This window comes from Leuciscus leuciscus (genome assembly GCF_965113295.1).
Source record: "Leuciscus leuciscus genome assembly, chromosome: 8".
NCBI classification, from domain to species: Eukaryota; Metazoa; Chordata; class Actinopteri; order Cypriniformes; family Leuciscidae; genus Leuciscus; species Leuciscus leuciscus.
The window spans coordinates 5,846,001-5,873,351 of NC_138732.1; the positions used below are offsets into that span (position 1 = coordinate 5,846,001).

Here is a 27,351-nt window from a genome sequence, read left to right on the forward strand (position 1 = left end):
CTATTTTATTATGATTTTTCTGTTTTTGATTCCTGAGGAAAAGTGTGATAATAAGCCTCAAAATAACACATGCAAAGGACAAAAACAGACTTTGTAAACCAAATATTGATAATTGAATTAAATTAATTAAAATATGAGAGAGAAAAAAAATACTCTGACATTTTCTCAACCTGAGAAACAAGAAGAATGCTCTACAGGGGCGCATGCACCGCCTCTTCTCTAAAAATCTGAAAAGAAATTGTGCGTGAAACGTTATGTAAATCTCTCTTTGATTATCCACGTGGATTTTCTTACCTGTAGAGTAGAAGCGGCTGAGTCGCTGGTCTCGGTCACTCCTGTGCTCCTCGGTAAACTGGACACGATGTATCTCGCTCCCTTTGGCACAGGCTGTCTGACCACCAGCTTCCCTTTCCTCGTCTCTGCTAGAAATAAACTGTACCAGTAGGCATCGTTGGAGACCAGAGTGGAATCCGCGATGGTCGAGTTCCTCTCGCTGATCACACTGTTCCTGCACGGAGGAGCCGCTTTGCTGGGCTTCGCTTTCTGACACTTCAGCACGATGGTCACCAGTATAGTGATGAGTAAAAGAAATGACACAGAGCCCAGTCCGATCACCAGATACAGGTTTAGATCTGAGAAGATGTCATATTCCAAAGGCACCTCAGTATAGGTTTTGAGGGCGGTCTCCACCGTGGACAGTTTGATGGTGACTGTAGCAGAGAGCGCGGGCTCTCCGTTGTCTTTGGCGATCACCACCAGCCGCTGGTCTCGCGAGTCTCTGTAACTGAACATTCTCATGGTCCGGATCTCTCCGTTATATTGATCCAAGCTGAATAACGTGGCGTCGGTGTTCTGGAGGAACTGGTACGTGATTCGAGAGTTGTGCACTGAATCAGAGTCTATGGCGATGACTTTGGCTATCAGAGTTCCTTTATCGGTGGATCTCGGGATCTTTTCCTTCACCTCCGAGCCGTGCGCGCGCCATGGAGACACTATAAGCGGTGTGTTGTCGTTCTGGTCCATGATAATAATATGAACGGTCACGTTACTGCTGAGAGGAGGAACACCAGAGTCTCTAGCCTCGATGTGGAAAAGAAACTCCTTCTCTATCTCATAGTCAAAGGTCTTTAGCGCGTAAAGATTACCGTTCTCTGGGTTAATGGAGAACAGCATGGACATGGAGGTGTTCACTATTTCCTTCTCTATTATAAAATAAACTAGATACTGATTTTCATGGAGATCTGGGTCTACAGCAGTTAAAGAGCTCAGTGAAGCTCCAGGCGCGTTATTCTCCATTACAGGTATCGTGTAGAATGTCTGTGGGAACTGAGGAACATTGTCATTAACGTCCAGTAACTCTAAAGTTATAGTTTCATTATCAGATAACGGCGGGTTGCCCCTGTCAGTGACGGTAATAGTGATGTCATATTCTGCAACCTTTTCACGATCTAACGGTTCTGAAATTAATAATTCATAATAATTATCAGATGATTCTTTAAGCGCAAAAGGTAAATCATCAGAAATATGAATATCTACCTGTCCATTTTCTCCTGAGTCTTTATCACTCACACTAACAACTGCAATTACTGTATTTACAGGTACATCCTCTTTAACTGGACTTGTGAATGATTTTATGGAAATTTCAGGATGATTATCATTCATATCTGTGATTAATATCTTTACTTTGCACTTTCCAGAGAGACTATTAACTGCTTTATCTGTTGCTATAATTTCCATATCATAGATCCTGAAATCCTCATAATTAATCATTTCTTTCACTCTGATTTCACCATTGTTAGGATTCAGACTGAATGTTTGCTGCGTTTTCTCTGATGTATACAAACTATAAGAGTAAAGTACGTCTGAATTTAAGTCCTCGTCTTTATCTGTGGCGTTTAATTTCACCACAAGGCTTCCAATAGGAGAGTTTTCTGTTAGATTTATAGTATAACTGTCTTTATCGAACTGAGGGGCGTTGTCATTCGTGTCCAGAACGCGCACAATAATGCTAGCCGTGCCAGAGCGCGCGGGGACTCCTCCATCCACAGCAGTGAGGATCAGATTATGTGAAGCTTGTTCTTCTCTGTCTAAAGGCTTTTTTAGGATCAAATCAGCAAATTTTGATCCGTCCCTTCCTGTTTGTAATTCAATGTCAAAATGTTCGCTCTCACTCAAATAATACGTTTTTATCGAATTCGAGCCAATATCAGGATCCACCGCATTACTGAGTGAGAATCTCTCTCCGGCTGCTGTAGATTCGGATATATCCAGATGGATCGTATCTCTCCGAAACTGGGGAGCATTATCATTTATATCCACAATTTCAATTTCAATGTTAAATATGCGCACAGGATTCTCGAGTATCACTTCCATTTTGATAAAACATGTTGTTGTTTTAACACTGCAAAGATATTCTCTATCCATCTTTTCAAAAATGTATAGCTCTCCTGTCTCTTTATTGACATCGAGATATTTTTTGTTTGATATAATGTCAAGCCGCATTTTTCGTCTGCTCAGTGTTTTAACGTCAAGTCCCAAATCTGAGGCTAAATTAGCCACAACAGAGCCTTCCTCCATTTCTTCTGGGATAGAATAGTGCGTAACAGAGGACGCTGAGTCCAAAATAGCGGAGAAACACAAAAGAACCATTACATACCTCCAAAACTGTGACTTTACCAATCCCTCCATTCTGCAGCGTTTGAAATATTTGTATTCCTCGCGAGAATGAAATGATCGGGAAACGAATAGGACACACTATGAAGCTCTTGTCATGGCGCGCTCCTTTGTGCGATTACAACCTATGGAAATCTGTCATGGCGAATGTGATAAATATGAGCAAAAGCGTTTTCTTAGAGAACAGCGACGCTCAGTGAGTTTGGCCTGAACATACACAATAAGAAGAGAACAGCCTTGTGTACAAAAATTCTTCTTCTTTTTTACGCGTGGTTTTTTATTTCATGACGCTTTTTGCTGTTTTATTAGATGCCCGAGAAAATGCGTGATAATAAGCCTCAAAATAAAAAATGCAAAGGACAAAAACAGTCTTGAGCAGAAATTGATATAATTAAAATATGAAAGGGGAAAATCCTCTTAAATTTTCACAACCTGAGAAACAAGAAGAATGCTGTACAGGGGCGCATGCGCCGCCTCATCTCTAAAAGTCTGAGAGGAAATTGAGCGAGAAACGTTATGCAAATCTCTCTTTGATTATTGACATGGATTGTCTTACCTGTAGAGTAGAAGCGGCTGAGTCACTGGTCTCGGTCACTCCAGTGCTCCTCGGCAAACTGGACACGATGTATCTCGCTCCCTTTGGCACAGGCTGTCTGACCACCAGCTTTCCTTTCCTCGTCTCTGCTAGAAATAAACTGTACCAGTAGGCATCGTTGGAGACCAGAGTGGAGTCCGCGATGGTCGAGTTCCTCTCGCTGATCACACTGTTCCTGCACGGAGGAGCCGCTTTGCTGGGCTTCGCTTTCTGACACTTCAGCACGATGGTCACCAGTATAGTGATGAGTAAAAGAAATGACACAGAGCCCAGTCCGATCACCAGATACAGGTTTAAATCTGAGAAGATGTCATATTCCAAAGGCACCTCAGTATAGGTTTTGAGGGCGGTCTCCACCGTGGACAGTTTGATGGTGACTGTAGCAGAGAGCGCGGGCTCTCCGTTGTCTTTGGCGATCACCACCAGCCGCTGGTCTCGCGAGTCTCTGTAACTGAACATTCTCATGGTCCGGATCTCTCCGTTATATTGATCCAAGCTGAATAACGTGGCGTCGGTGTTCTGGAGGAACTGGTACGTGATGCGAGAGTTGTGCACTGAATCAGAGTCTATTGCGATGACTTTGGCTATCAGAGTTCCTTTATCGGTGGATCTCGGGATCTTTTCCTTCACCTCCGAGCCTTGCGCGCGCCATGGAGACACTATAAGCGGTGTGTTGTCGTTCTGATCCATGATAATAATGTGAACGGTCACGTTACTGCTGAGCGGAGGAACACCAGAGTCTCTGGCCTCGATGTGGAAAAGAAACTCCTTCTCTATCTCATAGTCAAAGGTCTTTAGCGCGTAAAGATTACCGTTCTCTGGGTTAATGGAGAACAGCATGGACATGGAGGTGTTCACTATTTCCTTCTCTATTATAAAATAAACTAGATACTGATTTTCATGGAGATCTGGGTCTATAGCAGTTAAAGAGCTCAGTGAAGCTCCAGGCGCGTTATTCTCCATTACAGGTATCGTGTAGAATGTCTGTGGGAACTGAGGAACATTGTCATTAACGTCCAGTAGCTCTAAAGTTATAGTTTCATTATCAGATAACGGCGGGTTGCCGCTGTCAGTGACGGTAATAGTGATGTCATATTCTGCAACCTTTTCACGATCTAACGGTTCTGAAATTAATAATTCATAATAATTATCAGATGATTCTTTAAGCGCAAAAGGCAAATCATCAGAAATATGAATATCTACCTGTCCATTTTCTCCTGAGTCTTTATCACTCACACTAACAACTGCAATTACTGTATTTACAGGTACATCCTCTTTAACTGGACTTGTGAATGATTTTATGGAAATTTCAGGATGATTATCATTCATATCTGTGATTAATATCTTTACTTTGCACTTTCCAGAGAGACTATTAGCTGCTTTATCTGTTGCTATAATTTCCATATCATAGATCCTGAAATCCTCATAATTAATCATTTCTTTCACTCTGATTTCACCATTGTTAGGATTCAGACTGAATGTTTGTTGCGTTTTCTCTGATGTATACAAACTAAAAGAGTAAAGTAAATCTGAATTTGACCCCTCGTCTTTATCTGTGGCGTTTAATTTCACTACAAGGCTTCCAATAGGAGAGTTTTCTGTTAGATTTATAGTATAACTGTCTTTATCGAATTGAGGGGCGTTGTCATTCGTGTCCAGAACGCGCACAATAATGCTAGCCGTGCCAGAGCGCGCGGGGACTCCTCCATCCACAGCAGTGAGGATCAGATTATGTATGGCATGTTGTTCTCTATCCAAAGCTTTTTTAAGAATCAAATCAGCGAATTTCGATCCATCCCGCCCGGACTGAATCTCGATTGAAAAATGATCGCTTTCACTGAGATAGTATGTTTTAATTGAATTAACGCCGATATCAGGATCCACAGCATTGTTTAAAGAGAATCGTTCTCCCACAGGCGTTGACTCTGAAATGTCCAAATGCATCGTGTCCCTTCTAAAATGAGGAGCATTGTCGTTAATATCAACAATTTCTAGCTCAATGTTAAACATTCGTACAGGGTTTTCGATTGTGGCATCCAGTTTAAGAACACACGTTGCTGCTGCCTTAGTGTTGCAAATGTGCTCACGATCGATTCTCTCCACAATGAACAGCTCTCCCGTTTCTTTGTTAATATCCAGATATTTTTTATTTGCTAGAGTGTCGAGACGAATCTTGCGTCTGCTCAATGTTTTAACATCCAATCCCAGATCCGTTGCCAAATTAGCCACTATAGATCCCTCATCCAATTCTTCAGGTAAAGAATAATGAGTAACAGAAGATGCTGTATTTAGCAGAGAGATTAAAATGATGACGAACACGTACCTTTTCAATGCCTTGCTTTTCATTCGAGATTCCATTTTTTTTTCATTCGAGTTATATTCCAGTGATTATGAAATGTAAAACAAATATCATGCAGTTACGAATATAACGTTTTGATCATCAGGAAGCAGAACAAGCCGTTTCGCGGTGTTCATGAAAGCAGAGAGCATACAGCTTCTGCCAACAAAGCAGATACGTCACCAGCACTGGCTGTAATGAAATATAAACGCAGAGGAGTCGTTTTGATGGAGAACAGCGACGCTGTGCGCATTGGTTTGTGTGGCACATTTAAAGAGTAATTTTAGTGTTAAAATACAACCACTTAATACTCTGTAAAACGCAATATATCAGATAAAACCGGTTTCACGAGATGTTAAATAGCTATAGATTGTATATCAAGTCACAACACTGTCTGTCAAAGTACAATATTCATTGGCATTTGAATGAGATAAAATAAACCAAGAAGGGAAATTATTTTCACAACATAAACATTTTGTCTAAAAGCCCAAACCGAAGCAAAAAAAAAGAAAGATAAGAAAGAGGGGTGTACTTTTCCCCCCTTACCTGTAGAGTAGAAGCGGCTGAGTCACTGGTCTCGGTCACTCCTGTGCTCCTCGGTAAACTGGACACGATGTATCTCGCTCCCTTTGGCACAGGCTGTCTGACCACCAGCTTTCCTTTCCTCGTCTCTGCTAGAAATAAACTGTACCAGTAGGCATCGTTGGAGACCAGAGTGGAGTCCGCGATGGTCGAGTTCCTCTCGCTGATCACACTGTTCCTGCACGGAGGAGCCGCTTTGCTGGGCTTCGCTTTCTGACACTTCAGCACGATGGTCACCAGTATAGTGATGAGTAAAAGAAATGACACAGAGCCCAGTCCGATCACCAGATACAGGTTTAGATCTGAGAAGATGTCATATTCCAAAGGCACCTCAGTATAGGTTTTGAGGGCGGTCTCCACCGTGGACAGTTTGATGGTGACTGTAGCAGAGAGCGCGGGCTCTCCGTTGTCTTTGGCGATCACCACCAGCCGCTGGTCTCGCGAGTCTCTGTAACTGAACATTCTCATGGTCCGGATCTCTCCGTTGTATTGATCCAAGCTGAATAACGTGGCGTCGGTGTTCTGGAGGAACTGGTACGTGATTCGAGAGTTGTGCACTGAATCAGAGTCTATGGCGATGACTTTGGCTATCAGAGTTCCTTTATCGGTGGATCTCGGGATCTTTTCCTTCACCTCCGAGCCGTGCGCGCGCCATGGAGACACTATAAGCGGTGTGTTGTCGTTCTGATCCATGATAATAATGTGAACGGTCACGTTACTGCTGAGCGGAGGAACACCAGAGTCTCTAGCCTCGATGTGGAAAAGAAACTCCTTCTCTATCTCATAGTCAAAGGTCTTTAGCGCGTAAAGATTACCGTTCTCTGGGTTAATGGAGAACAGCATGGACATGGAGGTGTTCACTATTTCCTTCTCTATTATAAAATAAACTAGATACTGATTTTCATGGAGATCTGGGTCTATAGCAGTTAAAGAGCTCAGTGAAGCTCCAGGCGCGTTATTCTCCATTACAGGTATCGTGTAGAATGTCTGTGGGAACTGAGGAACATTGTCATTAACGTCCAGTAACTCTAAAGTTATAGTTTCATTATCAGATAACGGCGGGTTGCCCCTGTCAGTGACGGTAATAGTGATGTCATATTCTGCAACCTTTTCACGATCTAACGGTTCTGAAATTAATAATTCATAATAATTATCAGATGATTCTTTAAGCGCAAAAGGTAAATCATCAGATATATGAATATCTACCTGTCCATTTTCTCCTGAGTCTTTATCACTCACACTAACAACTGCAATTACTGTATTTACAGGTACATCCTCTTTAACTGGACTCTGAAATGACCTAATCGAAATTTCAGGATGATTGTCATTCATATCTGTAATTATAATGGATAATTTACATTGGCCGGATAATGGATGAGTTCCTTTATCTGATGCTATAACTTCCATATCGTAAATTCGAAAGTCTTCATAATTAACCATCTCTTTCACTCTAATTTCACCACTCTCAGGATTTAAACTGAATGCTTTCTGTGTCTTCTCAGATGTATACAGACTAAATGAATACACAAGGTCGGCGTTAGAACCCTCATCTAGATCTGTTGCATTTAATTTAACGACCAGGCTCCCTATGGGTGAGTTTTCAGTTAAATTAATGACGTAGCTCTCTTGATCAAATTTAGGGGCGTTGTCATTTGCATCCAACACCCGAACGATGATACTGGCCGTGCCTGAACGCGGAGGGACTCCGCCATCCACTGCTGTCAGTACCAGATTATGAACAGCTTGGGTTTCACGATCTAGAGCCTTTTTTAAAATTAAGTCTGCAAATTTGGAACCGTCCCTCCCTGACTGAATTTCAATGTCAAAGTGCTCATTTTTGCTAAGATAATAGGTTTTAACCGAGTTGGAACCGACATCCGAATCCACCGCATTACTGACAGAAAATCGCTCACCTGCTGGCGTAGATTCAGTGATATCTAAATGTATTGTGTCTCGTCTAAAATTAGGGTTATTATCATTTATGTCAGTGATTTCTAGCTCTATGTAAAATATTCGCACAGGGTTCTCGACAATAACTTCCATTTTTAAAAAACAAGTAGTTTTTGCAGGACACAAATATTCACGATCAATCTTCTCTTGTATGTACAGCTCACCTCTTTCTTTGTTTATGGCGAGGTATTTCTTATTAGCGATCACATCTAAACGGACGTTTCGTTTAATCAAAGTCTGCAGGTCAAGCCCCAAATCAGTGGCTAAATTTGCCACGACAGATCCTACTTCCATCTCCTCTGGAACAGAATAATGTGTAACAGCCAGAGCCAAATGAAAAACCTCTGATAGAAGAAAAAACAGCGAGACATACCTCCTCCATGACCAGGCGTTCAAATCAGAATCCATTGTGTGATCAAGTGATTATGATGCAAGGACAAAGCAGTTCATCTAGCAACAAAGCATTGGATTTGACTCCAAAAATGAGATGCAGAAAAAAACTTATAATAAAAAGGGATAAAAGACGGAAAGTGTCCTCGATGTACACCGCAATATTTTGTCTATAACCAGAGACGCACAAAACAAGGGTTCGTTGCAAAATGACCGTCTGTGATAGTGACGTTGAAATTACGCTCGCAATGATAGCTTATACTTTGTGAGATATAATTTGTGAAACCACAGCGCCACTCTGCGTACACACAGCGAGGTGCCTCAAAAACTGTGCACAAGTTGTTAAAATATACATTACCACTGACAATCTATTCATTTATCTATTTTTTATAATCTATTGTTTACATAGTTTAAAAAAATTAAAGTACAATTATTGAAACATTCTTACCTCAGAATGTGTGCTTCATAAGTAATAATGCATGTGAAAAAAAGTATTCAAAAAACAAGCTATAATATATGATCTTACCTGTAGAGTAGATGCGGCTGAGTCGCTGGTCTCGGTCACTCCAGTGCTCCTCGGCAAACTGGACACGATGTATCTCGCTCCCTTTGGCACAGGCTGTCTGACCACCAGCTTTCCTTTCCTCGTCTCTGCTAGAAATAAACTGTACCAGTAGGCATCGTTGGAGACCAGAGTGGAATCCGCGATGGTCGAGTTCCTCTCGCTGATCACACTGTTCCTGCACGGAGGAGCCGCTTTGCTGGGCTTCGCTTTCTGACACTTCAGCACGATGGTCACCAGTATAGTGATGAGTAAAAGAAATGACACAGAGCCCAGTCCGATCACCAGATACAGGTTTAGATCTGAGAAGATGTCATATTCCAAAGGCACCTCAGTATAGGTTTTGAGGGCGGTCTCCACCGTGGACAGTTTGATGGTGACTGTAGCAGAGAGCGCGGGCTCTCCGTTGTCTTTGGCGATCACCACCAGCCGCTGGTCTCGCGAGTCTCTGTAACTGAACATTCTCATGGTCCGGATCTCTCCGTTATATTGATCCAAGCTGAATAACGTGGCGTCGGTGTTCTGGAGGAACTGGTACGTGATGCGAGAGTTGTGCACTGAATCAGAGTCTATGGCGATGACTTTGGCTATCAGAGTTCCTTTATCGGTGGATCTCGGGATCTTTTCCTTCACCTCCGAGCCTTGCGCGCGCCATGGAGACACTATAAGCGGTGTGTTGTCGTTCTGATCCATGATAATAATGTGAACGGTCACGTTACTGCTGAGCGGAGGAACACCAGAGTCTCTAGCCTCGATGTGGAAAAGAAACTCCTTCTCTATCTCATAGTCAAACGTCTTTAGCGCGTAAAGATTACCGTTCTCTGGGTTAATGGAGAACAGCATGGACATGGAGGTGTTCACTATTTCCTTCTCTATTATAAAATAAACTAGATACTGATTTTCATGGAGATCTGGGTCTATAGCAGTTAAAGAGCTCAGTGAAGCTCCAGGCGCGTTATTCTCCATTACAGGTATCGTGTAGAATGTCTGTGGGAACTGAGGAACATTGTCATTAACGTCCAGTAGCTCTAAAGTTATAGTTTCATTATCAGATAACGGCGGGTTGCCCCTGTCAGTGACGGTAATAGTGATGTCATATTCTGCAACCTTTTCACGGTCTAACGGTTCTGAAATGAATAATTCATAATAATTATCAGATGATTCTTTAAGCGCAAAAGGTAAATCATCAGAAATATGAATATCTACCTGTCCATTTTCTCCTGAGTCTTTATCACTCACACTAACAACTGCAATTACTGTATTTACAGGTACATCCTCTTTAACTGGACTTGTGAATGATTTAATAGAAATTTCAGGATGATTGTCATTCATATCTGTCACTAAAATCTTTACTTTACACTTTCCAGAAAGACTATTTGTTCCTTTATCTGTTGCTATAATTTCCATATCATAGATCCTGAAATCCTCATAATTAATCATTTCTTTCACTCTGATTTCACCATTGTTAGGATTCAGACTGAATGTTTGCTGCGTTTTCTCTGATGTATACAAACTATAAGAGTAAAGTAAATCTGAATTTAATCCCTCGTCTTTATCTGTGGCGTTTAATTTCACTACAAGGCTTCCAATAGGAGAGTTTTCTGTTAGATTTATAGTATAACTGTCTTTATCGAACTGAGGGGCGTTGTCATTCGTGTCCAGAACGCGCACAATAATGCTAGCCGTGCCAGAGCGCGCGGGGACTCCTCCATCCACAGCAGTGAGGATCAGATTATGTGAAGCTTGTTCTTCTCTGTCTAAAGGCTTTTTTAGGATCAAATCAGCAAATTTTGAACCGTCCCTTCCTGTTTGTATTTCAATATCAAAATTTTCGGTCTCACTCAAATGATACGTTTTTATCGAATTCGAGCCAATATCAGGATCCACCGCATTACTGAGTGAGAATCTCTCTCCGGCTGCTGTAGATTCTGATATATCCAGACGAATCGAATCCCTCCAAAACTGTGGAGCATTATCATTTATATCCACAATTTCAATTTCAATGTTAAACATTCGCACAGGATTCTCGAGTGTGACTTCCATTTTGATAAAACATGCTGTTTTTGATATACAGAGATATTCTCTATCCATCTTTTCTAAAATGTAGAGCTCTCCTGTCTCTTTGTTGACATCGAGATATTTTTTGTTTGACCTAATATCGAGCCGCATTTTTCGTCTGCTCAGTGTTTTCACATCCAGACCCAAATCTGAGGCTAAATTAGCCACAGCAGAGCCTTCCTCCATTTCTTCTGGGATAGAATAGTGCGTAACAGAGGACGCTGAGTCCAAAATAACGGAGAAAAACAGAAGGACCATTACATACCTCCAAAACTGTGACTTTACCAATCCCTCCATTCTGCAGCGTTTGAAATATTTGTATTCCTCGCGAGAATGAAATGATCAGGAAACGAATAGGACACACTATGAAGCTCTTGTCATGGCGCGCTCCTTTGTGCGATTTCCACCTATATGGAAATCTGTCATGGCGATTCTGCTAAATATGACCAAAAGCGTTTTCTTAGAGAACAGCGACGCTCAGTGAGTTTGGTCTGAACATACACAATAAGAAGAGAACAGCCTTGTGTGCAAGAAGTATTCTTTTATTTTACGCGTTATTTCAATTTTATTATGATTTTTCTGTTTTAGATTCCCGAGAAAATGTGTGATAATAAGCCTCAAAATAACACAAGCAAAAAAACAAACAAAAACAAACAAACAAAAAAAACAGTTTGTAAAACAAATATTGATTATTGAGAAGAAATTAATATAATTAAAATATGAAGGGGAATATCCTCTTATATTTTCTCAACCTGAGAAACAAGAAGAATGCTGTACAGGGGCGCATGCACCACCTCTTCTCTAAAAATCTGAAATTAAATTGAGCGTGAAACATTATGTAAATCTCTCTTTGATTATTGACATGGATTGTCTTACCTGTAGAGTAGAAGCGGCCGAGTCGCTGGTCTCGGTCACTCCAGTGCTCCTCGGTAAACTGGACACGATGTATCTCGCTCCCTTTGGCACAGGCTGTCTGACCACCAGCTTTCCTTTCCTCGTCTCTGCTAGAAATAAACTGTACCAGTAGGCATCGTTGGAGACCAGAGTGGAATCCGCGATGGTCGAGTTCCTCTCGCTGATCACACTGTTCCTGCACGGAGGAGCCGCTTTGCTGGGCTTCGCTTTCTGACACTTCAGCACGATGGTCACCAGTATAGTGATGAGTAAAAGAAATGACACAGAGCCCAGTCCGATCACCAGATACAGGTTTAGATCTGAGAAGATGTCATATTCCAAAGGCACCTCAGTATAGGTTTTGAGGGCGGTCTCCACCGTGGACAGTTTGATGGTGACTGTAGCAGAGAGCGCGGGCTCTCCGTTGTCTTTGGCGATCACCACCAGCCGCTGGTCTCGCGAGTCTCTGTAACTGAACATTCTCATGGTCCGGATCTCTCCGTTATATTGATCCAAGCTGAATAACGTGGCGTCGGTGTTCTGGAGGAACTGGTACGTGATGCGAGAGTTGTGCACTGAATCAGAGTCTATGGCGATGACTTTGGCTATCAGAGTTCCTTTATCGGTGGATCTCGGGATCTTTTCCTTCACCTCCGAGCCTTGCGCGCGCCATGGAGACACTATAAGCGGTGTGTTGTCGTTCTGGTCCATGATAATAATGTGAACGGTCACGTTACTGCTGAGAGGAGGAACACCAGAGTCTCTGGCCTCGATGTGGAAAAGAAACTCCTTCTCTATCTCATAGTCAAACGTCTTTAGCGCGTAAAGATTACCGTTCTCTGGGTTAATGGAGAACAGCATGGACATGGAGGTGTTCACTATTTCCTTCTCTATTATAAAATAAACTAGATACTGATTTTCATGGAGATCTGGGTCTATAGCAGTTAAAGAGCTCAGTGAAGCTCCAGGCGCGTTATTCTCCATTACAGGTATCGTGTAGAATGTCTGTGGGAACTGAGGAACATTGTCATTAACGTCCAGTAACTCTAAAGTTATAGTTTCATTATCAGATAACGGCGGGTTGCCCCTGTCAGTGACGGTAATAGTGATGTCATATTCTGCAACCTTTTCACGATCTAACGGTTCTGAAATTAATAATTCATAATAACTGTCAGATGATTCTTTGAGCGCAAAAGGTAAATCATCAGAAATATGAATATCTACCTGTCCATTTTCTCCTGAGTCTTTATCACTCACACTAACAACTGCAATTACTGTATTTACAGGTACATCCTCTTTTATTGGGCCAGAAAATGATTTAATTGAAATTTCAGGATGATTATCGTTCATATCTGTGATCAAGATTGTTAATTTACATTTTCCAGAGAGACTATTAGATGCCTTATCGGTGGCTATTATCTCCATATCATAGATTTTGAAATCTTCATAATTAATCATCTCTTTTACTCGAATTTCACCCGTTTCTGAATTCAATTTAAACGTATCTTGTGTCTTCTCAGATGTATATAAACTAAATGTGTATATTATTTCAGAATTTTGCCCTTCATCTAAATCTGTTGCGTTGAGCTTAACAACAAGACTTTCTATTGGAGAATTTTCACTTAAATGCACAGTATAACTGTCTTTATCGAATTGAGGGGCGTTGTCGTTTGTGTCCAACACTTGGACAATAATGTTAGCTGTACCAGAGCGCGCGGGGACTCCTCCATCCACAGCAGTGAGGATCAGATTATGAACTGCTTTCTCTTCGCGATCTAACGCTTTTTTCAGCACTAAATCAGCTAGTTTAGATCCATCTCGACCAGACTGTATTTCTATAGTAAAATGCTCGCTTTCACTAAGATAGTAAGTCTTAATTGAATTAGATACAATGTCTGCGTCCACTGCATTGTTGAGTGAGAAACGCTCTCCGGCTGGTGTCGATTCTGAAATGTCTAAATGCATGACATCTCGTCGAAAGTGGGGTGCATTGTCGTTGATATCTAATATTTCTAATTCAATGTTAAACATTCTAATTGGGTTTTCGATTGTAGCATCGAGCTTCAGAAAACAAGAATTAGTCGTTTTGGATGTGCAGAGATATTCTCTGTCTATTCTTTCGACGATAAACAGCTCTCCTGTTTCTTTATTTATATCCAGATATTTTTTATTTGCTAACACATCTAAGCGCATCTTGCGTTTTGTCAGACTCTGTACATCCAAACCAAGATCAGCGGCCAAATTTGCAACAATAGATCCTACCTCCATTTCCTCGGGAATAGAGTAGTGAGTAACAGCAAATCCCGAGTTCAGTAAGGAAAAGATGATCAAGAATAACAAAACGTACCTTTTCCATTTTTGTGTGTCCATACACGGTGCCATTTTTATTCAATATACAAGTCCAGTATAATCCAACCACGTAAACGAAATAGTAAATGAAGGACTCAGAGGAACAAAGAGGCGTACAAAGAGAGGAAGGAGAGATGATCACACACTATAGCTGTATACTGTGACGTTACATTATGGCGACCAGTAAGTCATTTCCATGTTGTGTATTGCTAGACAACAGCGACACTTTGTGCACGATGTAAAAACAGCACGTTTAATATAAAGCCAACTCAGCTGATTTATTTTACAATAAAGAATGAATATAGAATATTGTTGGTGGGAAATAAATGTATCATTCATACCATATTTGTTTTGTTTGAGCCATCATTTGTCACCTTGAATTAAATAGCATTCATACATAGCATGATTATATTTTCAGTTATATTTTTATAATATCGTTTATTTTCTTACCTGTAGAGTAGATGCAGCTGAGTCACTGGTCTCGGTCACTCCTGTGCTCCTCGGTAAACTGGACACGATGTATCTCGCTCCCTTTGGCACAGGCTGTCTGACCACCAGCTTCCCTTTCCTCGTCTCTGCTAGAAATAAACTGTACCAGTAGGCATCGTTGGAGACCAGAGTGGAGTCCGCGATGGTCGAGTTCCTCTCGCTGATCACACTGTTCCTGCACGGAGGAGCCGCTTTGCTGGGCTTCGCTTTCTGACACTTCAGCACGATGGTCACCAGTATAGTGATGAGTAAAAGAAATGACACAGAGCCCAGTCCGATCACCAGATACAGGTTTAGATCTGAGAAGATGTCATATTCCAAAGGCACCTCAGTATAGGTTTTGAGGGCGGTCTCCACCGTGGACAGTTTGATGGTGACTGTAGCAGAGAGCGCGGGCTCTCCGTTGTCTTTGGCGATCACCACCAGCCGCTGGTCTCGCGAGTCTCTGTAACTGAACATTCTCATGGTCCGGATCTCTCCGTTATATTGATCCAAGCTGAATAACGTGGCGTCGGTGTTCTGGAGGAACTGGTACGTGATGCGAGAGTTGTGCACTGAATCAGAGTCTATGGCGATGACTTTGGCTATCAGAGTTCCTTTATCTGTGGATCTCGGGATCTTTTCCTTCACCTCCGAGCCTTGCGCGCGCCATGGAGACACTATAAGCGGTGTGTTGTCGTTCTGATCCATGATAATAATGTGAACGGTCACGTTACTGCTGAGAGGAGGAACACCAGAGTCTCTGGCCTCGATGTGGAAAAGAAACTCCTTCTCTATCTCATAGTCAAACGTCTTTAGCGCGTAAAGATTACCGTTCTCTGGGTTAATGGAGAACAGCATGGACATGGAGGTGTTCACTATTTCCTTCTCTATTATAAAATAAACTAGATACTGATTTTCATGGAGATCTGGGTCTATAGCAGTTAAAGAGCTCAGTGAAGCTCCAGGCGCGTTATTCTCCATTACAGGTATCGTGTAGAATGTCTGTGGGAACTGCGGTGCGTTATCATTGACATCTAGTAAATGCACCGTTATAGTTTCATTATCAGATAAGGGAGGATTCCCTTCATCGGTCACAACCAGCATGATCTCATATTCTGGGACCTTTTCACGATCTAACGTTTCTGACACCAATAACTCGTACAGGTAGTCAGACGACTTGTTTAAAATAAACGGTAAGGACTTGTTCATTGCCAGATTTACCTTACCGTTATCTTCAGTGTCTCTGTCACTAACACCCACCAGAGCTATAACAGAGCCGACTGGGATGTTTTCGTCCACGGTGTTCTTAAGGGATTTTATGGTTATCTCGGGATAGTTATCGTTCATATCTTTAACGTACACAGTCACTCTGCATTGACCGGAGAGTGGAACGGGGCCATTGTCTTTAGCCTCAATGAACATCTCATATATTTTCATATCTTCATAATCAATTGTGCCCTTAACTGCTATTTCGCCAGTATTTGAATTCAACGAGAACATCTCCTGCGTTTTCTCAGAAGTATAAAGCGTAAATGAGTATGTAAGGTCAGCGTTTGGGCCTTCATCAGCATCAGTAGCGTTTAATTTAACAACAACAGTGCCAGCTGGAGAATTTTCGCTTATATTCAGAGTGTAAACTGCCTGATCAAACTGAGGGGCGTTGTCATTTGTATCTTGCACGCGCACAATAATATTAGCTGTGCCAGAGCGCGCAGGGACTCCGCCATCAATTGCAGTGAGAATCAGATTATGAACAGCCTTCTCTTCTCTGTCTAAAGCCTTCATGAGGACCAAATCGACATATTTTGTGCCATCGCTTCCAGAATGTATATCAACAGTAAAATGTTCACTTTCACTTAATTTATAGGTCTTGACTGTATTGGCACCAACGTCTGGGTCAAACGCATTGGGCAAAGAGAATTTTTCTCCCGGTGACGCGGACTCTGAGACGTCTAATTCAATCCTGTCTCTTCGGAAATGAGGAGCGTTATCGTTAATGTCTGTGATGCCCAATTCAATATTGAAAATACGCAATGGGCTTTCAATTATTAGGTCTAATTTTAAGAAGCACGTTATAGTTTTCGTTGGGCACAGTGTTTCCCTGTCCATTTTCTCGACAATAAATAGCTCGCCAGTCCTTTTATTAACATCAAGATATTTTTTGTTATGGAAAATGTCAAGTTTTACCTCCCGTTGTGCAAGTCCACTAACATCCAGCCCCAAATCAGCAGCCAGGTTTGCAACGACAGACCCGCGCTCCGTCTCCTCCGGGATAGAATAGCGCGTCACAGACAAAGCAGTTTCCCATGTCGCCCAAAGTACAAAGAAAAACGCGACCCACCTTCTAACTGGCTTCATTATCAATTCCAGCAGAAGACACAAAATCACTAAGAAAAGATCAGTCAGATGGAGTTACTAGTCGTGCTGCTCCTTAAAATGCCTCTCGTGTTCAGTCTGCTTTAAAAAAACAATAATCCTGTAATCGTTTAAAAACGGTCCCACTGAAAAGGACGCTGTTCTCAGTACCAGGATTCTGGAATATGGCAACGTCTCTTTAAATGAAGTCTGTGTGTGATTTACTGGCCAACAGCGACACGCTGAGACAGAGACAGGAGCTGTATATTTACTGGATGAAGGTAATACATAGAAGAGGCGCTCTCTGTCTCTCGCTCTCTGCCTCTCTCTCTCTGTGTGTGTGTGTGTGTGTGTGTGTGTGTGTGTGTGTGTGTGTGTGTGTGTGTGTGTGTGTGTGTGTGTGTGTGTGTATGTGTGTGCTTCTCTTTATTCGCCCTTTCTGTATTTCATTGCTGAATACACATAAGATGCTTTGCAGAGCTACTTGTTATATAGGCCTATATATTTATTCGTATATACAATAATGATACCATTATTACATCAGATTTCATGCAGCAGAGGCTATCCAGCTACTCTCTTTTTTGCAAAGTGTAATTTATTAGTCTAAGTTAGATGAATTGGTTACTGCAAGCATGACTGTCTTTCCAATCAGCTATCACATCTATTACATTTGGATAATGAAATGCATTGTTAGGTAAAACAATTTTTTAAAATAAAATAGCATCGCTGTAAAATTAGGTACAAGCCTGTGCTGATGAAATAATGTTATTCATCAGTCCTGTCAAATAACAAACAGACAAAGACTGAGATAGTCATGCTTGCTGTAAACAAATAACTAATTTAGACTGTAAATAGAGCCTCTCTCTCTCTCTCTCTCTCTCTCTCTCTCTCTCTCTCTCTCTCTCTCTCTCTCTCTCTCTCTCTCTCTCTCTCTCTCAGGAATGGAAGTCAGTCAGATGAATACAGGCTCCCTGGATATTTGAACATTTTCACACATCAAAAAGAGATCTAAGGATTTTAATCCTTATAAACTAATATCTTTTTCTTTGTCACTTTAGTTTTTGTCTGCATATAGTCAATTACACATTTTATCTTAAAACAGTAAATAATAATTATAATAATAAAATCAAGTGGCAGCAAAATGTCAGTGTGACTTGTCAATAATTAAATTCAAAGTTAGTCCACTTCAGGCCTACTCTAAAATAAATGTTTTGGTTAAGCTCTGTCTAAACATTCTCAAGACTCAAAGCACAACAATATCATAAAGTTTGACAAGGATTGAGTTTGATAGTTGATTTTATTTAACATGTCAATTAAATTCACAAAAATGCACTTAGCCCGATCGCACGCAGCTGTGCTTTAAGTGCTACTTAAGAGTCGCTGTCCGTTTGTCGAGTGCTGAAATGTCACCTTGTAGAATGGCTCGTCATTGTAGCACACGCTTGTATTTAGAAATGTTTAACCTAATTGTTTTCAACTGATGTGCATTTTCTACGAGGCCAATAATCTACAAAGCAGCAAACCTACACCAGCAAAATGGCTGAACCAAAAAAAAAAAAAAAAAAAAAAAAATGTGTTAAAGAGGAGATTAATGTCATTTTAGAGGAGGTGGAGCTATACAAACATTATTTTCAGCAGGTTTAAGGGAAGTCATACAAATAAACAAAAACTAAAAATCTGTTTTTTTGCTAGAAATTTGCTAGAAAACTGACTGCAACTAGTGGCATTAAAAGATGAGGGAAGGAGGTCAGGAAGAAGTGGCAGGACTTTGCCGCCTTGCTAAAAGGAAAAGGGCACTGCAGAGGACAACATTTAATAAAACTGGTGATGGGCCCAATGAGTCCCCCCTTCTCACAGCAGAGGAAGAAAAGGCCTTGTCAATATTTGGCACAAGTGCTTCAGATGGCATTTGTGGTGGTATTGACATCCATGGAGGAGTGGAGGTAACTCAACCTGAGCCTGAGTCAGGTCCTTCATCAGTTTCATCTGCCATCTCCCAGCACCAACCATCTCCTAGTCCTCCAAACAACCCTCCCAGGCCTCAGCCTCCATCTTCTGATGCTACTTAAATTACGATGTTTTTGGGAAACAGACCGTAATATTATGATCAGTCGTACGATCGTTTTTACGATCTTCTTAGGCTTACGCTTTTGGGAAACGCAGCCCAGGTTTGTTGAGAAAAAAATTATAAATTCAATTATTCTTTATATTAGTCTTATCAGAGGGAGAAAAATGTCTATCAGAAAACCCACTGGTCAAACTCAGGGCCCAAACTCAAGAATATCCTAATATTTTCAATGGAGTAGGGTGTCATGTTTTACACTATTTATTTTTAAGTCTTCGAAAAATGAGGAAAGGAGGGAAAAGTTTATGACTACTTTTGTCTTTCCCTCCAAGAAAATGATGTCACTTCTAGCAAGCCATGTGATTTAGGGCAATGCTGAAGACTTTAAACTGCAAGTGGGGGACTGGAATTTGAGAGACATAAACTTATTCAATGTTTTCACACATAAAAATGTGTATCACAATTAATTGTATTTTATGTCAAAGAGAATAAGTGAAGGTATATGCTAATACTCAAAATTGCTAATTTTGAAATGTATACAGTATGTAACCTTTATTTCAAAAAGAAGTTGAGAAAAAATGATTGGGGACATGGAATTTAAAAAAAATAATTCTAAGGTATGAATTATTATGATTTTTTTTTTGCTAAAGAGGTAAATTTATGCATAGAAATAATATAATGTGACATAATGTGACATGAAAGTTGATAAATAATTCTATGTCACCAAACTGTTTTGCTCCTTGTGCTTGATGGCATGTGATGCAGGCGACCTCTAGTGGTGTTTTATGAGACTGATTTCCCACTTTTTTATCTGCACATTCATATCATTTCATAATTATATTCTCTGTTTAGATAACGTTTCTTGAAAATGAAAAGTTTAAAGTAACAATAATACAATTTAAAGTCCAAAAGTCTGAAACTACTGGTGAAAATGTGTAGCTGTTCTGACCCCTCTCTCTCTCTCTCTCTCTCTCTCTCACACACACACACACACACGTTGTGTTTTCATGAGGGTTTTTTTGTGTGAATTTTTTTATAGACATAATGATTTGTATACTGTACAAACTGTATATTCTCTCACCTTACACTAAACCCTACCCCTTAACCTTCCATCACACAAAACTTTCTGCACTTTTGCATTTTCAAAATACATTACTTAGTATGATTTACAATCTGTTTTCCTCATGGGGACCAAAAAAAAGTCCCCACCAAGGACAATGATTTTTGGATATTGCATCTTTGACATCTTTGAGGGGACCTTTTTGAGAGATGCACACACGCACACACACATGAGACAGAGAGAGAGAGAGAGAGAGAGAGAGAAGAGAGAGAGAGAGAGAGAGAGAGAGGAGAGAGACGAGAGAGAGAGAGAGAGATACCACACACACACACACACACACACACACCGCTGTTGCAGAAAAGCAGAATATGAAATAACAGACTCTCTAATGGCAAGTCAGTGTAACTAATCTAGAAAACATATTAAAGGGATAAAACACATCACTGTACATTAAACTGTGTTGACTAATTCAAATAGATCTATCCCATTCTAGATTTAATTACATGCCCGGCTCAGCTCCAACATGTGAGAAAAATTACACACTTCACCTTTAAGTTAAATTACCAACATATACCAGTCTGCCTTTTAGCCAATCAGCAAGGACTAACTGCGTGACTGTCCAATCACCTAATTAATATTCATGAGCAAAGTTTTTAAGTTTTCTCTCCCTTGATATTTCCTACTTCTCAAAAGGATGTCATTGTTTGAATGTGACTCTGCGGTAAAGCTGAGCTCCTCTAATTCCTGATCTGTAGTCTAGAGAGGACATGTCTAAATTGCTCATCTCCTCACCTCTGGTTCACGCGCCCTCAGAGAGATGAACTTCGATTTAGAGAAGTGTGTTAGCGCCATAGAGACCGTTTCTTCATTAACGTCTGTAATCTGAAAGGACACACGGCAAACCTAATTACCCCTCTCAACTGGGCGATACTCATCTATTGACATTCTGAACTCATTTCCCCGGGAAATTAAAATGGAAAGGGCGTGGGAGAGATTGCGTCCAGGTGTGGCATTTGCAGGGGGAGCCATATTCCCCCGGTGGCCCGTCTGTTTCCCCGTCTTTAATTAAAATGATATTTAGACGATGGAGTTTTGTGTTTGTTCAGTTAATGAACCAAGTCTATTCTCTGTGGGAGGAAAAAGAGAATATAAGAAAGCTCATTAGAATATGTTAGCATTTGCTGTGTTTATTCAGTGCATGAGAGAGTGGCCTGGGTCATTTATTCTTCTTCTTTGTGCTGAGAAATGTCTTTTCATGCAACTATGTAAAGATAAGTGTCGAGTATTAATTAAAACAATTGGAGCTTTTCGGTTTGTAGCCATAAAATCTGGAAGAGAATTGGCATTTTTGAACTAACTGGGTTCCCTCTGGAATTTACTGTGTTTTTTTTTGTTTTTTTTTGTTGGTTTGTGGTAAACATTACTTTCATGTTTTGTTCTACAAACAAACACGTGGTCTACACATCAAATGTGAATTTGGAAGCACACTTGCTTCTTTAAAACATAAGTTAGCTATGTTAGCACTTTTTTAAAGCACATTTTTAATGTAATGTTAACCACAGACCTTTTTTTTACCCACAACCTTTAAAAAGGGCCGAACATAAAATAAATATATTCCTCATTAAAGTTTAGAACATAAATCTGAACACTGAAAGTAATTTAATTTGTGTTTTTTAAAAGGGAATTATAATGCCCCTTTTTACAAGATGTAATAAAAGTCTCAGGTGTCCCCAAAATGTTTCTGTGAAGTTTCAGCTCAAAATACCCCATAGATCATTTATTATACCACGTTGTAAATGCTGTTTTCGTGCATGTGTCTTTAAATGCAAATGAGCTGCTGCTCCCCACCCCTTTCCAGAAGAGGGCGGAGCCTTTACAGCTCATGTCTGGGATTCTCTGCCAAAAACTAAAAACACTGCTAAATATGCTGTTAATATGAATCAAACAACAAAAGAAAAACAGAAAATCAGTCATTGCTTTTGATTGAATAACTTTAGTAGCTTTAATAAGAATACATTTCTCACTTGAATGCTGCTGTTTAATGCTCTAACATGGCGGACTGTGTAGTCCTAATACTAATAGGGCAGTCAGTCAGCAGTCGTGGGCGGAGCCTGTGCAATGTGACCTCCATTTTGCATAAAAGGTCCTCTTTATCATCTATAATATGAACAGGCTGTAAAACCGAATTAAAAATGTAAAATAACACATTTCTAATATGAAACTGGATGCCACTCCCATGCAAAGTGATATGGTCATGTGACAGTCAACTTACCTTTTGAAACATTTATTGATACATATTGCATACTGTCTCACTATTGTATGCGTAGTAAGCAGGGTATATTGCGCAATATTTAGTGAACATTAGTTAGTAGTGTTCCATTTCCAACATACTGTAGTCATATATTTCTTAGAAAATATGAATCACAACACAGCAGATTTATTTCAGAAAAAAATATTTAATTCTCATATTTTTATGTACATATTTGGAATGAATGGACTTTCACACACTGTTCTCTTGTATGAGGCAGTTATGTGTGTCTAGATACAGATCCACTCATTCTTACGCGAGTAATCACATTGAATTGATCAATTTCATTTGGTGAGCATCCACTTTCTCCTGGCCCACAATACAGCCACATCATGACCACTGTGTTGATTTACACGCCGTGTGCAAAAGGTGTGGAATAATCACATTTTGGCTGAAATGATTGTCAAAGTAATAATAATAGGAAAATATAAAAATAATAATGATATTCAGTCTCGTATTAAATCTCAGGCCAGGCCTCTCAATGGTAATGACCTTTGACCTCCAGGCCTGGTGTGACTGAGCTAACCAAGCAGATGCAATTACAAGTAATAATAATAATAATAACAGCAGATTAAGCTTTATTCTGTCCCTCATATAACAGGACAAGCAAGTTTCTTAGTGGGATCATAAGAGCCTGTTGCTCATGAGATGTACAGTCATATTCAAGTTCCTTTAAATATCTGTTTATTGTCACTATCCTATCCTGAGGAACAGAGCCTCTAGTCAAGTAAAATGGGCCCATATGACAGGACATATGCCCTACCCAGCTAACGTTCTGGCAAGTTATGAACAAATGTTCTTCCAGTAATATAGATGTACCACTAACACACACAAAGTGAGTGAAAAGTGCACCTTAAAGTGAGTGTGAGCACAGAAGTGACACACAGAACCATCATAGCGTCACTGTGACATCATAGAGATTTGGTTCCCGGCCTGTCACATGACAAGTAGTCTGGCTTAGACAGGAAGACAACATCTAAAGCAACTGACCACTGTTTTGTTTTTACATTCCATTTAGGGGTGGGTTCATCTGAAATACAGTGTACCAGTCGGGTTCTGGAAGTAAAAATCCCATTCATTTTCCCTATAGGAGAACTGATTTTTAATGATAACTTATAAACCTTTAAAGACAGACCTACTGTGAGCTACTAGGTTGTAAATCAATGGTATGTTTTTTTTGTTAAAGTCATCATAACATTATTTTGACTTATTTTTGAAATAATTGTGTTCAACAGCGGAAGTCCTGGTGAAAAACTACATTACCCATGAATCTCCACCAATCAGAAAATCACAATAAGCAAATCACAGAAAAAGAAAAGAACTATAAATGTTTGTGCACATTTGGCATATATATATATATATATATATATATATATATATATATATATATATATATATATATATATGAAGAGTTCAGATGCAAAAGCCTCTAAATGCCATCTGAGATTTTCTTATAAAATGATAATTTTTTATCAAGCTTGTATATTTAAATTCAATAATTTCACTTAAATGGCAATGAAGATGAACTATTAATTGTCATTTAAGTGAAATTACTGAACTTAAATATACAAGCTTGATAAAAATGATCATTCTATAAGAAAGTTTCAGATGGCATTTAGAGGCTTTTGCATCTGAACTCTTCATATATATATATATATATATATATAGAATGATCATTTTTATCAAGCTTGAATATTTAAGTTCAGTAATTTCACTTAAATGACACTTCATAGGTAATTTTCATTGCCATTTAAGTGAAATTACTGAACTTAAATATACGAGCTTGATAAAAATGATCATTCTAGAAGAAAATTTCAGATGGCACTTAGAGGCTTTTGCATCTGAACTCTCTCTCTCTCTCTCTCTCTCATTATATATATATATATATATATATATATATATATATATATATATATATATATATGAAGATGCAAAAGCCTCTAAGTCCGTCTTAAGTTTTTGTTTAATATTAAACATTTGATCAGGCTCCTCCTATGTATAGGTTTCTACCCAAGTACCAGCATTTCTGAATGGGCTGAGGCTGACAAATCATTTAATTAAATTATGACATCCGTAATGCTTCAAGGGATTGTAGTTCTTTCCCTTCAAATCAAAGTTTGTAATGTTGTGATTCACCTTGTAGCTTGCTTGGCTCATGGCTTCTAACTCTTTAACAAAGATTTTTATCTGAGATCTTATATGGGAAAAATACTTCTGGAACCAACGCCACTGAAAAAGTGGGCAGAACTGTTGCACTATACATCTCTGGAAACCAGAAGAAACTAGGAGAGAGGTTTTTTTTTTTTTTTACTTTGTGATAAGAATTTCATTTCTGCTAAAAAATAATACTTTCACAGACAGAAAACAAAGTGAACCATACAGTTCCACTTCTGAATAACTCTTAATAGCTTTCAAAGACGTGAAATGGCAAATCCAGTGATCGTAATATCCACCTGGTATCGTTTACCTGTACACCCCGATGGATGGAAGTTGCATTGCATGTGCGATATGCATCAGATGATCATTGAGAGGACTGTGGCGAGCCATCTGAGGACTGAGAATACATGAGGAGTGCTATGCTTTGGTAATAAGTCACTCTTTTTGTCCTTTTGTCTTGTTTTATTCGTTATACAAGTCATTGTTGATGACATCCGCCCCCGTGTCGTCACACGGGTCATAGCTGCTGGGAGAGATGAACCTGCGTTTCTTGCCGAAGGTGGAGAATGAGTTGTGGAGGTCGAGCTCGCTGCGGTAGACGGGCCTCAGGGTGCAGAAGCCGGAGGGTGTCCCGGGGATGTAGACGTTGTGCTGGTAGTCCGGTGGAGGGTGCGGGTGCGTGTGGGTCTGCGCCGCCGGCTGCTGCTGCTGCTGCTGGTGCTGCTGGTGCTGCTGGTGCTGCTGGTGATGGGGGGGGTTGTGTGGGGGGGTGTAGTGAGGCGTCCATGCCCTCTGAGAAACCCCTCCTGCTGGAGAATGCATCCGGTACTCTGGATGGTTGAAAAAGAAAAATACAAGAGAATTACTTACATTGCCGGTCAAACGTTTGGAGTAATTACTACTGTTTTTGAAAGAAGTTTCTTCTGCTCACCAAGGCTGCATATATTTGATAAGAAAATACAGTAAAAACAGGAATATTGTGAAATATTATTACAATTTAAAATAACTGTTTTCTATTAAAGTATATTGTCAAATGTAATTTATTTCTGTGATCAAAGCTGCATTTTCAGCATCATTACTCCAGTCTTCAGTGTCACATGATCCTTCAGAAATCATTCTAATATGATGATTTGATGCTCAAGAAACATTTCTTACTATTATAACATTGCTTAATATTTTTTTGTGAAAAATGCGATACACTACCATTCAAAAGTTTGGGGTAAGAAATTAACACTTTTATTCTGCAACTATGCATTATTTGATCGGTAAATGTTACAAAAGATTTATATTTCAAATAAATGCTGTTCTTTTGAACTTTCTATTCATCAAAAAATCCTCAAAGAAAATTCCACAAAAATATTAAGCAGAAAAAAAAACATTGAGAATAATAAGAACTATTATTAATAACTGGGCACCAATAGTAATTGATAATAATTAAGCAGCAAATCAACATATTAGAATGATTTCTAATCATGTGACACTGAAGACTGGAGTAATGATGCTGAAAATTCAGCTTTGCATCACGGGAATAAATTAAATTTAAAATGGATTTAAATAATAAAAAAAACTAGCTATTTTAAATTGTAATAATATTTTACAAACTTACTGTTAGTGCAAAGTGCTGTTTTACCTAATTCACTAACTTTCATGAAAGCAATACCTTAAGTAGTTCCTGCCCTATATACACATTAATATCCTATTTTTAATGTCAGATCATTTCATTCCTGTTTAAAAAAAACACAAAAAAAAAACCATGCAATGTCTTCAAGTAAAGTTAACCACAGACCTTTTACCCACAAATCGAAAATATAGGGTTGGGGTAGGATTAGGATTTGGTTGAGGTTTAGTTGCATGTAATTATGCATAATTTACTATTATTACTATGGTAAGTACATGTAACATATGTAAAATAAAGTGTTACCCTGTTTCATATTGACTAAATGCATAAATGACTATACACAGGATCAAATAATGCGACGTAGAAAAGTATAGCTGTACCTTTCGAGCGGGTTCCCCAGGTCCAGTACTGTCCGGCAGCCATTTGACCCACATAATTCTCTGGTTCGGCCTGCATGGCTTTACGCATCAGAGTGCCATCCATGTTCACAGAGTTACAACTGCAAACACATGAAGAGAAATCAGACCAACCTGAGATGTAATGAGATATGTTGATACTCCTGAACATGTAGTAAACAAATTCATGCATAAAATATTATTGTGAGGGTTTGGCTGCTTGGGTTTACATTTATGCATTGCTCGTCATGCTAAATTGCTTGAGCTATAGGAACACTTGGGGTTGGTCTGAAGTAGAACAGTTTGTATTATATTTTGCTTTTATTAACTTTATATAAAAATCAATAGAAGTCTATGGTGTATCCCCATTTAGAAACAAGTAAATGTGTGTTTTACCTTTTCAGAGAGGAGGTTTGATTTTTGGTGAGGGCCCAGTCAGTGTTTGCTTGTTTCAGCTGCAACACAAAGAAACAATCATATCTGAGAATAATGAATGATTACATATTACAAATATGATAAACCACCATAGTT

At 39.7% G+C, this 27,351-nt stretch overlaps 5 protein-coding genes across 6 annotated transcripts in view; all 5 read right to left on the reverse strand.

Annotated features, from left to right (window-relative positions):
* LOC309505331 (uncharacterized protein) overlaps positions 1 to 9,008 on the reverse strand; it is a gene marked incomplete at its 3' end in the record, with an annotated part of 29,948 nt that extends 20,940 nt beyond the window's left edge. The window contains exon 1 of the mRNA XM_082178704.1: positions 6,153 to 9,008. Within this exon, the coding sequence (XP_082034830.1) occupies positions 6,153 to 8,546 (2,394 nt within the window). The 5' untranslated portion in view covers positions 8,547 to 9,008. The remainder of the gene's footprint in view (positions 1 to 6,152) is intronic.
* LOC309504168 (protocadherin beta-16-like) lies at positions 46 to 6,099 on the reverse strand. The gene is made up of 2 exons (XM_082177221.1): positions 3,230 to 6,099; positions 46 to 1,356 (listed from the first exon to the last, which is right to left on the reverse strand). The coding sequence occupies exons 1-2, from the start codon at positions 5,624 to 5,626 to the stop codon at positions 253 to 255; spliced, it is 3,501 nt and encodes a 1,166-aa protein (XP_082033347.1). The 5' UTR covers positions 5,627 to 6,099; the 3' UTR covers positions 46 to 252.
* Positions 9,009 to 11,864: 2,856 nt separating the features above from the next.
* Positions 11,865 to 14,711, reverse strand: LOC309504011 (protocadherin beta-16-like). The gene has a single exon (XM_082176964.1). The coding sequence runs from the start codon at positions 14,422 to 14,424 to the stop codon at positions 11,983 to 11,985; it is 2,442 nt and encodes an 813-aa protein (XP_082033090.1). The 5' UTR covers positions 14,425 to 14,711; the 3' UTR covers positions 11,865 to 11,982.
* A 118-nt stretch (positions 14,712 to 14,829) lies between these two features.
* On the reverse strand, positions 14,830 to 17,385 carry pcdhb (protocadherin b; the record flags this gene model as incomplete). The annotated part of the gene is made up of 1 exon (XM_082176972.1): positions 14,830 to 17,385. Exon 1 carries the CDS (start codon positions 17,218 to 17,220, stop codon positions 14,830 to 14,832), a length of 2,391 nt encoding a protein of 796 aa, XP_082033098.1. The 5' UTR covers positions 17,221 to 17,385.
* Positions 17,386 to 24,580: 7,195 nt separating this feature from the next.
* The window catches only part of LOC309503982 (protocadherin gamma-A6), a 7,426-nt gene continuing 4,655 nt past the window's right edge, over positions 24,581 to 27,351 (reverse strand). For both annotated transcript variants that reach the window (XM_082176864.1, XM_082176863.1), the window contains 3 exons: positions 27,217 to 27,275; positions 26,806 to 26,924; positions 24,581 to 25,637 (listed from right to left, as the gene is read on the reverse strand). In XM_082176864.1, the coding sequence (XP_082032990.1) occupies positions 25,270 to 25,637; positions 26,806 to 26,924; positions 27,217 to 27,275 (546 nt within the window). In that variant the 3' untranslated portion in view covers positions 24,581 to 25,269. The remainder of the gene's footprint in view (positions 25,638 to 26,805; positions 26,925 to 27,216; positions 27,276 to 27,351) is intronic.